We start from the raw sequence: 13,129 nt of genomic DNA on the forward strand, positions 1-13,129 counted from the left end.
CTATAGCGCCACTAGCTAGCCAGATAGGCGGTACAATGAGGTGTCAATAAACAAGGAAGGAAGAGAAGAATCAAAGCGACCAAATCGGTCCAACAAAAAAAATACTTAACGGCTTCCGCGCCACAGGAGATATTCGCAGCGGTATTTATAGGTACTTAAAGTTCACACATTCAGAAGCCCTCACACAAAAAAAGTCCTGAAAGAGCGCAGAAGGACTTATCCGAAGTTGTTTACGTTTATATATGTGTGCGTACCCGGTGGCAGGGTGGAGGTGGAATAGGAACCAATGCTCTGGGTCTAAAAAATTTCAGAAACTTCAGTAGCATTGGGTTCTGCTATTTGGCCATGTACCTCGGTACACGGTCGCATTGGTAGCCACGCTAGAACTCGATCGCCTACAGCACCTCCACACATTACACATGTTTCTGTAGTGTAAGTGTGGTTTCATGTTTTATGTCTGAAGAAATACCACTTTATACACTCATGGCATGCAGCATGTGACATGTCAATCAAATCAATTATAGGCTGAGCTCCATACTTGTGACAAATTCCATTTCATGTATTTATTGCAACAAACACCAAACAATTAAATACAAAAACAAACAACAATTTGGGGTAAGAACAGGACTATGGAAATTGTATACATGTGACCATGCATGGCAGAGTAAGAACAGCTCAGTAAATTCAACTTGATGGTATTCCATCTTGGGAATCCATTAAAAGTGCTAAGGTAACCACACTGTTGATGTGATCCACAATGGCAAGAGTAGACAAGCCTATATCTAGAACTCCGTTAGAACCACAATGGCGAGAGTAGACAAGCCTATAAGTAGAACTCTGTTAGAACCACAATATGAAGGTACAGATCACAAAGGCAACATTTCTGCACATTTGGTCATCAACACTGATGTGTAGTGAAGGGATGCCTGCGAAACATAGCCTACATTAGGACCACCAAGTAAAACAAAAAAAATCTATGGCCTAAACTCATAAAGTGCTAAAGCAATTACAAGCAGTTCCCTACTTTGCTCAGTCAGTGCAAACAAAGAAAGACCAAACAGGAAAGCTAGCATTTCCACCAGGCTTTATAGGGGAGGGGCTAATCAGTCTCAGTGACTACTTACACCTGGGTAATTGGGGGCATGGAGACAGAACTCTGCAACATGCATCTCACATGCCTTTGTGGCATAAACATAATGACAAGGATTTATAAACCAAACGTCAAATAACAAAACAAAAGCAATATGCAGAAAACAAAAATCTTCAACCAAAAAAAAATCCAAATGCTTAACCAACCTAAATGCTTTTCAAAGCAAGATGTTGGCCTCCCGTGTGGGGGACCTGGGTTCAATTCCTGGGTGTTACACTAATGTACAAAATAACTCTTGAACAGCTCTCAAAGCATTTTTGCTTCGAGTCCGTGTTATTTCCGTGTTGCGTAGCATTACAGTGACATCACTTTCCAACCTTGTTATCTTTACAGTTCACGTGGTTTGGTTTTGTTTTGTTTTGTTTACATAGTATAAAAAATAGACAATAGGCCAGGCCTACATATCAAAGAACAAAAATACAATGCAAGGAAAGGAAGAAGATTAAAAGATTAAAAGTTAATTAAGAACAATTACAAGCGACTACAAGTTTTTTATTTATCGAATTCTAGGACATTCTAGGACATCTGGTGGTGCATCCATTCAGTCACTGGAGTAAGATCAGGATGTGGCAACAAGTTAACTTGGTTCCAGATTAGACAAAGGTTTGACAAAGGAGCCAAAAATACCATGCCCAAATATTTTAACGTAAAATACCATGCAGATTACTTTTATTAATGTTTTACTAATGTTTTACTATATTAATGTAATATTATTAAAATATTAGTTTTTCCCAAATTATTTGGTGGCTCACGTTCAATATCCTCATGGCCCACAGGTTTGGAATAATTTAGGATGTTTTGTACTTCACTGGGTTAAACAGTCAACTACAGCCCCTACAGCGCCCCCTATTGCGGCACCAATGTTTCCTCCAATAGCACGGCCAATAGCAGCCCCTGCTCTCGTGAATATGTTCCCTCTCTCAGCTTTCTTTCTGGCTTCTTGTTCATGTCGTTCTTTCAACTCTTTCATTTCTTTTTCCAGAGCTTCCCTCAGTTGTTCCATCTCTTTTCGTCTCCTCTCTTCATTCTCTCTAGCAGATCTGGCTAGTTCTTCCAATTGTTCTTTAACAATTTCCTCTGCTTTTTTCTCATATTTCTTCTTCAGTTCGTCCTCCTCCTTACGTCTCTCCTCTTCAGTCTCTTTAAGAATCCTCTGTTTCTCTTCCTCTATGGCTCTCTCTGCTTCTTGGAACATCTCAGTGGTGTAGTGGCTTCCTCCATTCTCCAGCACCATGTTGTTGATTTTCTCCAGCAGCTCAGTGACCTGAGAGGGATCCTTGGTTTTGTTGTTGAAGACATGATAGCGACCTTCACATTTTCTGATCAAATCTCGTAGTTTTGGACTATTATTCACAATGTCTTCAACTGGTTCATCTTCAACCTCATCACCATGAGTGAAGAGAATCATGGTGTATGTAGTTGACATTTGGCCAAATACTTTCTTAATCATTTCAACTGATTTCTGCTCCTCTTCGGTGAATCTTCCCAGTTTGATCACAATCAGGAACACATGGGGACCAGGAGCAGCAAAACAAATGCACTGTTTGATCTCCGCAAGGGTTTTATCTTCACTGAACTTGGTGTCAAACAAGCCTGGTGTGTCAACAACAGAGACCTTTCTACCAGCCACTACCCCACTGCCTTTCTTACAGTTCATTGTTAGAGATTCCACTGCAAATTTGGATTCAAAAACTTTAGAAGCAAAGATGGTGTTTCCAGTGGCGCTCTTTCCAACTCCAGTCTTCCCAACCAGCACAATCCGAACTTCTTCATCATTTATTATGAGAGCTGCAGGAATACAATATACTTTATGGATCCAAAAAATCTTAGGTTTACAAAAACATAGATTCAATGACAATGGCTGGGTTTCCCGAACGCATTTAGTGTAAGACTTGTAGTGCCGCACATTCTCAGATGCCCTCTTGGCCGCACACAGAAGCCTGTGAACATAGACATTCCGTGCATAGATGTGCCACGCAATGGTAGGCCTCAGGCCTCTGAAGATATATAATCTGTATGCGGCCAAGAGGGCATCTGAGCACTACAAGTCTTACACTAAATGCGTTCGGGAAACCCAGCCATTTACATTAATTGCGCATGAAAAAAAAACATAATAAAATTACACCTGTGTGAAGTGAGGTTGATAGATTATTTTGGTACATTGGTTGTTTGTGAATAATTGTCATGTTCCATCATTGACCAGAAATCATATCTTTCATGTCTGAGAGCTTGAACAAGCAGTGTCTCTGCCCAGATAGTTAACTCCTCTTGTATTTTGGACCTCCAGTAATCTTTGCATTTCTCATAATAGGAACTGTTATAGAGCGTCCCAGTCCCCCCCCTCATAGACATTTCAAAAAGTATTTATTTAAAGACCTTTTAAGCCTCGTACAAAGCAAACTCGAGTTGTCAAATCATGACAACAAACAAAAAAAATTGGGCCGAACAAATAATTAGAAAGAAGAATAAAACGGCAGGTTACAACATTTTTTTTTTTTTTTTGTAATTATTTGTTTGGTCCAAGATATTGTGTTTGTTGTCATGATTTGTCACAACTCGAGTTGGTCTTTAAATAAATACTTTTTGAAATGTCTATGGGATTAATGCATTGGATATTATTTCCTGGACCTGGTGTCGTCATGAAAGGGGACGGGACTGCGACACTCTATACTATAGTCTACTCTCACCATTTGTAAATATCCCATCCTTCAGATGTCGTTATTATTCACTATTTGTGAACCTCTGACCCCAGAGAAGTATACTTGGTGCAGGTGTCTGCTGCTGGTGTGGACCTTAGAATATATATATTAATAGAGACGGCACCCGGAGGAAACCCTGAGGCGAAATGGACATAGTGGCCGAATTTGGTATTGCAGCTCGAGCCAGCGCTGGTCCGTTGACTATCATTGCGCATGCACGTTCATGTTAGGGGATGCACGTGACATCATCGTACCTGGAAGTTATGCGGGACGGGGAACGCCCACTGAGTGGCAAAAAACTACTTTCTCGCCTTGACAGCCCATTCATCCAAACAGAAAAGTCCTGTCTGATTGCATTAAACAATGTTAAACTCACCAACATTGCAGCTGTATGAAAAGCTTGAATTATCCTCTTTATATCTGCAAAGTTTTTGTTTCATAAAAATCCACCATAGAAACGTTATGAGCTACTTTCTGTCAAGAAATGCCCTGCATTTGATTATTTTGTCAGAGTTTGGAAGTGCTTGTTTTCAATAACACAACATTTTGCTGCCTCCTGCATTATGTGACATTTAGAAACAGGTGGTATGCAGGACGGTTGAGTGATTTCCAACGAGCGCTTCCAAACTCCAACACAACATGCTGCTCAATGTTTTTACACTCAGTCTAGATGAGGGGGCGTGTCGTGATGGGAAAATCATGCATGTGCATACTCTCTATTGGGCCCATGACACGTGAATGCTTTGTGAACGTGCGCAAATGGCGCAATGATTTAACGGCCAGCGCGTTCATGTTATTGGGGCAATCCATCCCAGAATGCACTCTGTTCCTACCCGGTAAATTACATTTCTTTGATAAAGGCTTTACATGCCTGTATGATACACGATACATTTTGACTTGAGTACATTTACTCTATTACAATACATTTTACAACTACTCTTCCCAAAGCTAAATTAATGGTTCAACTCCACATTCTTCTATTCAAAGGTTATCTTAATGATTTATGTCTATAATGATTTATGGCTTTGAACGCCTATATGGTCTGAGTATATAAATTACTTGCAAGAGGGGTTTTTCATATTTTGGCTTAAATGCCTGGTCCTTCGAAATTACTGATATTGGGTTAATAATAATATACATGATAAAAAAATATTTAACAGAGGTGCACTCTGTTAACTACTTAAAAACATACATCATCTCATTCTGTTTGTGTTATACACACTGTTGTCTTCAATGTTTGTGCTTACACAGACCATCAAAGCTGGACATACAAACCAGCTCCATCTTGCGCCACCCTTATTTTTATTTGCAATTCTTTACTATTCTACAATTTTTAAATAGTTCAACTAGCCGATCTACATCTACATGTGAGCTTGTAGATCAGCTGAACTATTTTAAAAGGTTTTTTTAAATAGTAAAAAATGGCAAATACGTTTAGGGATAAGGGTTAAGGGGTGGCGCAAGATATAGCCATAAATCTAATATATTATTAATGTGGTGTAGGCCTATGTCTCCTGACAATGCATACCTTCACCTCCCTTCTTGCTGCTTGAATCTTCACTCATGTCTGTTTTGAGAGAGAGAGAGAGAGAGAGAGAGAGAGAGAGAGATTCAGAGTCAAGGTGAAATTGAAATTCAAATGCATTCCTTCTTAAAAGCTTTGTTATTATTATTATATCATTTATATTATTATTAAGAGGTCAGTGTCTTACCTGCTTCAATGTTGAAATCCTGTGTACTGTAGGTCTGGAGAGACAGGAATATAAAGACAGGCTATGAAGCTTCATCAACAAGGACCAGCTCACTGACACCTCTCTGTGTGTCTGTTTTATACATCCAATTCCTACCTCTGAATGAGTGCTGTATTCCATTTACATTTGATAGGGGGAAGGGGGGGGGGGCAACGTTCTATCTCTGTAGTTTACAAGAAAGGGGAGTAGGGGACTATTTCTTGTAAAGCTGTGAGGGGAGGAGTGCACAGGAAACAGATCAGGGAGAGGAGGGTAAAGGTTTATCCATGTGTTTTCTTGAAAGTTAAAGTTTAGCTTTTGAACTCGTAAAATACCAGCACGCACAGAACTGTCCTTAAAGGAACTTTATTGTTTCGATTTCCCAGAGTATAATTTTTCAGTTCCTTGTATATATATTTTTTTTTACCTTCCTTGTCTGGTTAAATGTGGTAATGTGTAAAAACTAAAAAGGCTGAGTCAGACTTGTTGTTCACAGCGCACACCTGACAAAAGATATGAAATATTCAGACTGTACATGACCAAGACATCTCCCTTCAGGAACGCTATGGTATATGCTCTACTGTGGGCCTCTGCTGGTAGAATCTAAAGCAGCAGCATCAAATATTTGCGAGAAAAACAAAATAGGTCAAAATGGGCATATTGTTTTACAGCCCAATAAATCGTCTTCCATTGGCCTTCATTGAGTTGATTGATTGACAGCTGACATGACAAGCCTCTGTTACGGGTCTCAAGGCTGCTGAGTAGGCCTACCTCATTAATAAAACTGAACCTGAATAAACAGGGATAAAGACGGAGCAATGAGTGTTGCTTTTCTTTCCAGAATGTAACTGAGGGGAACCGGAAGCTGCGCTCCTTATATTGGGACCGCAGAGAACCTGGGCTAGAACAAACGTTCTGTCCTCACTGCATGTTACACTTTGCTAGTGCAATTAATTCACAGTATTAATTGTAAACCTTCATGAAACGAAATTATTAAATAATTAAACAGACTCTTAAAACACATTAAGTTGGGTCACACTCTCCTGGTGCTGCCACACCTTTGTTGATTTACTCAACATTGGGGCTAATATTTGTCAGCCCCAGAGCCTATAGTTCAATCACATTGGAAGTGGCTCGGGACGCATCCTTTGGTTAGACATAAGGTTGGTGTGGGGTGCGTTAAGACGACCAGATTAAGGTTGGTGAGGGGTGCGTTAAGGGTTAGGTTAGGTTAGATTTAGGTGTGCTGTCCCGTGGGAGGTTAGGTTAGGGTGAGGGTTTGAGATGGTTAACATCGGTAGACAACTTGACTGTGACAGGATTTGATATATCCAGACTAGCATTATTAGTATTGTAGCCACCACCAATAACCATGATAGTACAGCAGCTATCTGCACCCGGGGGCATCACTATGCCAGCTTGTGAATGTGATGGACATTTCCATTCATGTTTTATTTTTGCCACGGACATGCAAAACAAGTGATCAATGATATTACCAGAACACAAATGTATAGCCTACAGTATGCTACTAATAGACTCTTGATGTGTCATAGTGTCTACTCCATTCCACTGCGCTACACATTTAAAAATAAGTCACTTATCAAAACTTATTTTTGGGGAAAAGCCGATCTACAAGCTCACAACAAATTACGGCATGTTGTGACCTTGTAGATCAGCAATTGTCCTTTCTTCTTAGACTATAATGACATGCCCAACATTGGGATGTCAGGGTTAAAGTAGTTAGCTATATAGTTACCCAGCAAGACTGTTTATACTTTATAGGAGTAATTTAGCAGATTGAACTCTGGTCACACTTACAGTAAGTCACTTGATCTGCTCACAGCATTTACAAGAAATTATCCCACTTCTTGATGACAGTGACATATCTCTGACTCCCCCCACTGAAGGAAATGCACACTGTAATCTATAAAATGACAGGAAAGACAGACATAGACACAGGTGTTAGTGAGCTGGTCCTTGTCTTTATATTCCTCTGTCTCTCCAGACCTACATCAGGATTTCAACATTGAAGCAAATAAGGTACTGAGACCTCTTGTCTTTATAGTGACATGTAGACAATAATGTGTGACTTAACCTCTTTAATTCAGTCATTCTCAAATATTTTCATGTCCAGGACTTCCAAATTGATAATTATTAGGCCATGGTCCCCAATTTGAAAAGATGTTGTGCTAGGGTTCCTGAGAAGATTTGTTGTTAGATTTGATATAGTATAGCATTTGATTCAGTATAAAGCATAATTTAAGCTTATTTGGGGGGGGGGGGGGTTGTGTTGTTTCTCTCCAAAGCAGAATCATGAGGAATGCAACCATACCATACAAATGTTCGGGGGGGCCCGCGTTAGTCCGATGTCCCGCTAGTCTGACGCGTGGCCGGTTAAGACTCACCCGTGTGGTTATGGTGGGGTAGGGTTATGTCGGATTATTGGCACGTCAAACTAATGCTACACACCCCAAATTTGCAACATCAAAAGAGAGCAATATTGTTCTGATTGAAGGTGCAATTACTTAGGCAATTACCGGTAAGCACACATTTTGTGTCTCCAAGGTGGGCGAGCAGATCCTTCAAAAATAATCTATCAAAAATAAATCAACATAATTTGATAATGGTTCAGTGACCCTCATCCTGAGACAATTGGTCTGTTGTAGATTTTGGGAAGATTGTAGATTATGGGAGTGACAGGATACTGATAAATAGGTAGCCATGGTCTTTTCTGTGATCCAGTTTGATTCAAAAGCAACTTTCCATAGGTGGGGTGGGGCTGTTTAGGGTTTTAAGCATTTTCTGATGATAATATTCAGTATCTAGTCATCTAGTCCTTTTGTCAGCAGAACAAATCATGATTTCTGGATTCTTCTTCAACTCCTTTAGTGCACAGTGCTCCTCATGCTGTAGTTTAAATTTGAATACTTGTGGCCTTTATCCTCCTTTAGCATTTCTTCCAGGTCATGTTCCACAAGTATGCTGAATGTCACAATTACATGAGGGCAAAATGATGATCCCATGAATGAAAAGGAGAGGGATTTTTGCAAAGACTTTCCTCAATTGGTGATATCTGTTCAGTATAATATAGAGCACTCTTGCAGTTCATAGAACTGACGTTTGGGAGGGAGTGAGAGGGACTTTGGACAGATTTACTACCAGTGATTGAATTGTTTTGGGGACGTCCTGTGCTGTCCATTTTCCTCGTTTGCCCTGCCTCGTTTTCCTCTGTGGTAAAGAACCTGGCCACCACCATGGAGTTTAGGGCTTTGAATCCACCATGGTGCAACTTATCAAGTGTCTATACAAACAGCAATTGGCCGTGTTTGGGGAAGAGAAGCAGGGTGAGTCATTTGGGTACACCGGCAGTGGCAAGAAGTGGGAGCAATCAATTTGCATAACGAGTAAAAAAGGGGTATTTTATTATTATTATAGCCTATATATATATATTTAAATATATATATATATATATATATACACACACACACACACACACACACACATGCACTGCACATCTAGTTTAGTCAACATACATGTGCATGTTCTCGCGGTTGTTTCATTTGATTGTACAGCACCTGTCCTCATACAGATATTGTTATAATACACCCCCTCCTCTCTCTCTCTCTCTCTCTCTCTCTCTCTCTCTCCTCTCTCGCTCTCTCTACTTCTCTCAGAAAGTAAGAAAGATCCTCAAACTAAAATGAGTGAAGATTCAAGCAGCAAGAACAGGGGTGAAGGTATGTATCTTGTCAATTAAACCACCTTTCAATATGTTCTTCATCAAGACAAGCCAGGAGGAAAACATATAGTTTGTAGTATTTTTTTAATGTAATTAATAGTGTTTTTGGAAGCCTCCAATGTTTATATTAGCATCATTAACCATATACATTAACCATATAATGTTATTCCACCAGCTCTCATACTAAATAATGAAGAAGTTCGGATTGTGATGGTTGGGAAGACTGGAGCTGGAAAGAGCGCCACTGGAAACACCATCATGGGTTTGAAAGCTTTTCAATCAAAGTTGCAGATTGAATCTCTGACAACTAGCTGTAAGAAAGTCATAGGTGTAGTGGCTGGTAGAAATATTGCTATTGTTGACACACCAGGCTTGTTTGACACCAGGTTTAGCGAAGATGAAACCTTTCAAGAGGTTGAGCAGTGTATTAGTTTTTCTGCTCCTGGTCCCCATGTGTTCCTGATCGTGATCAAACTGGGAAGATTCACACAAGAGGAGGAGAGAACCGTGGAAATGCTTCAGAAAGGGTTTGGTGAAATGTCGAAAAAATACACCATGATCCTCTTCACTGGTGTTGACCAAGTTGATGAAGATGAATCAGTTGAAGATGTTTTGAATAATAGTCCAAAACTAAGAGAATTAATCAGAAAATGTGAAGGTCGCTATCATCTGTTCAACAACAAAATCAAGGATCCCTCTCAGGTCACTGAGCTGCTGGAGAAAATCAACAACATGGTGCTGGAGAATGGAGGAAGCCACTACACCACTGAGATGTTCCAAGAAGCAGAGAGAGAAATACAGGCAGAGAAAGAGAAAATTCTTAAAGAGTTACGTAAAGAGGAGGAAGAGCTGCAAAATTTTTTTGAGGCAGAGGTAAAGGCAAAGGTAGAACTAGAGACGAAAGAACAGCAAGCTAAATTTGTGGAGGAGGACCGTTTAAGAAGAGAGGCTCACGACAGACAAATGACAGAGTTGAGAGAAAGTAATGAAAGATTAGCAAGAGAAAGAGCTGAGCAACAGGTAGCACATTGTGCTCAGAAGAAAAGAAAAAGATGCACTGTTCTATGATGATTAACAGCTATAGCCTATCTAAGAAATCCACGTCACAATAAATGTGACTTTAAAGACTGTTTTCAAGAACTGCCTTTCACAATTACAGTTCAGGCCAAAATGTACAGCTTGCTACTATATTGTCTTGTATTAAATAACTTGTTGATCTTTGGATTGCTATTATTGTAGGTATTTTAATCTCTCCTCAACTTTCTCTTCTACAGACCAGTGAAACGATTCTGTGTTCTGTTAATCTCTCAATAAACCAATGTAAGATTTTATAGATGTGTTGATTATGTTATAATGGACAAAACGTATTTGACTTTGGTCTGAAATCAGTGAAGTAGCTGAGTTTCTTTTATTGTTAGGACAGAACTGAATGATGAACATGATCAGATCCATACAAGTGAAGTACTTATATTTTATCTCCACACCAAAAGCTTTAGATCAATAAAATACAGCCTATGTGTAATATAAACATAGGCTGTACATTTTATCATTATATAGTATTTGCTTCCCCTTGTTTAGGTCAAAGTCAAGGTAAACTTTATTGTCCACAAGGGGAATGTGTCACCCCTGCTCCCGCCACACACAAAACATCAATGACAAACAAAATACATAACAAAGGGGGACACAACAGCTGTTTCAGAGCCTTGTTCAATTAGTTGACGCTGATACAAGCGATTTTTTAAAACCTGATGTACTTCCACTTTCTTCGTTCTTTGTACCTTCTCCCAGAGGGCAGAAGTACAAACTCCATTTAAAACAAGACTGCAGAGAGGAGTTGTCTTTACCCCTATGATCATAGGATATGGCTGTTTTTAGCTGAAGGGCCGTTGTTCGGTGATGTCAAGAAACCTTGAACGATTACTATTGCAATGAAATTTGTGTCAAATCTTAGATTGACTGGCCTATTCTGACCAGATTACTGGTGAGAATTGTATTTTTTTAACAAAGGCAAGGAAGAGTGTCTGGGCACCTCAGTGTTAAATTGGCAATTTCTTCCAAAGTTAGTGCCCAAATATCCCTAATCCAAAAGAAAGTACGCACATGCATCTCTAAAAAACTTTCAGGTGCTGAACAAGAAGATCGTGCGTTTTATCCAAACCATGGAGAGCTCCGTAGATTAGGAGTAATTCAGCTTTTAGTCAGCCTGTATAATGGGAGTTGGACGGGACCGCTGTTGCACAACCCGGTCTAGGATCGCTAAAGAAGGAAAGGCAGAGCCAAAATAATAATAAAAAAGTAGAAATCAGCGATCCGGTTTGATATCAATAATAAAGCTTATCTGACGGAGCATTCCGCCAGGAGCGGAAGGTAATTAGATTCCTTATGGCAGAGCGTTACGTCACAAGCAGTAAGTCTGTTAAGGATGACAACATTTCGACCCCAACTGGGTCTTCATCAGGCTGAGTAGAGTCTAGTGTCTTGGCTAGACACTACTCTACTCAGCCTGACTATAGATGTGGTGGGTGTGTCGTTAAACATGAACAGCTTGTTCATTGTTCTAACTCGCCCCTAAGTGTATATAACACGCCTCTTTGTTGTTGTACCTATACCTGGCGAAACCCATTTTATAGACCTGAGGATGATTCTAAAGAAATGTCTTCTAAAACATGACAGTTTTCTGAAATATCCATGTTTCTATGTCAGTGGTTCTCAAACATTTTCATGTCAAGGACCCCCAGAATTATATGCAATTGCCCACCGACCCCCATCTGAAAATATGTTGTTCCAGGGACCCCCCCAGTAGCAAAGTTTTGAGTTAAAAATATTCTCTGAAAGAATATATTCAAATATTTGAGGCACATTTTCACGATTTTTCAAAAATAGCAGACCTACAAGCTCATAGCGCAACACTCATAGAGTGCCACGCTATGAGCTTATAAAGTTGTAGGTCTGCTATTTTTCAATAGCTAAAGTATAACAATGCTTAAAACACCAAAAGGGGTTCCCGCCCAGAATGGGTTAATAACATTGCATTGGGAGCTACTAAACAGTGTGCAGACAACATCTCCTTTTCCCAAATATCCCTAGTGCCCACCTATCCTGTATCCATAAACAGTAAACACTACCAACAAGTGGATAACATGCCTGTCCCTATGTTGGCCCCTTAAGCCAATCAATAGAAAACACTAGGCATATCTAACTTTTCATTCCAATCACAACGTTTACTAGAATTAGCCTGCTGCCTACACTACACTAGGTTGGGATAGAAGACAGACCACCGCAGCCTCTGCATGGCTTAATTGTTGCTGTGCGCACTGCACAGCACGCACACATGCACGCACACACACACACACACACACACACACACATACATGCACACAGACAGACACACACAGCATGCACCCAAACAATGGCCTTAATTGATTGAATACTTTATTATTCAGAAATGCTCAAGGTACAGACATTTGGGCTATTAAACACAAAAAGGCCCTGGACACTTTCCATTGTGGTCCTTGGCTTGTGCTATTGGTCATTACCACTCCAGTGCTAGTCAATCAGATTTGTGGTGGTGGCAGAAGGTGGGACCAAAATCCCCCTGGGCCCAGGGCTGATTAAAGATTATTAGATGGATTAGATGGAAGGGGGGCTGTCTACACGCTATCTGTGTCACAAAGATGTGCCTCTGTCCAGACTAAATCTGAGGATGTCAGTGAAGAAACAGAAACAACAGAAAGGAGAGAGTGACCTCAGATTGGCCGTGTGAATGGTACCCAGGCTAAGGTAAGGACAGTGGGGTGCTTCTGTATTGTTA

General features: G+C 40.1%; 2 protein-coding genes across 2 annotated transcripts; one reads left to right on the forward strand and one right to left on the reverse strand.

Annotated features, from left to right (window-relative positions):
* Positions 1 to 1,955: 1,955 nt before the first annotated feature.
* On the reverse strand, positions 1,956 to 5,414 carry LOC310877648 (GTPase IMAP family member 9-like; the record flags this gene model as incomplete). Its single annotated transcript, XM_083791599.1, has 2 exons — positions 1,956 to 2,938; positions 5,378 to 5,414. The coding sequence occupies 2 exons, from the start codon at positions 5,412 to 5,414 to the stop codon at positions 1,956 to 1,958; spliced, it is 1,020 nt and encodes a 339-aa protein (XP_083647725.1).
* A 3,445-nt stretch (positions 5,415 to 8,859) lies between these two features.
* On the forward strand, positions 8,860 to 10,600 carry LOC310877649 (GTPase IMAP family member 4-like; the record flags this gene model as incomplete). The annotated part of the gene is made up of 3 exons (XM_083791600.1): positions 8,860 to 8,923; positions 9,494 to 10,300; positions 10,593 to 10,600. 3 exons carry the CDS (start codon positions 8,860 to 8,862, stop codon positions 10,598 to 10,600), a joined length of 879 nt encoding a protein of 292 aa, XP_083647726.1.
* Positions 10,601 to 13,129: the final 2,529 nt, after the last annotated feature.

Source organism: Protomyctophum parallelum, assembly GCF_964188405.1.
Source record: "Protomyctophum parallelum genome assembly, chromosome: 20".
In the NCBI taxonomy this organism is placed as follows: Eukaryota; Metazoa; Chordata; class Actinopteri; order Myctophiformes; family Myctophidae; genus Protomyctophum; species Protomyctophum parallelum.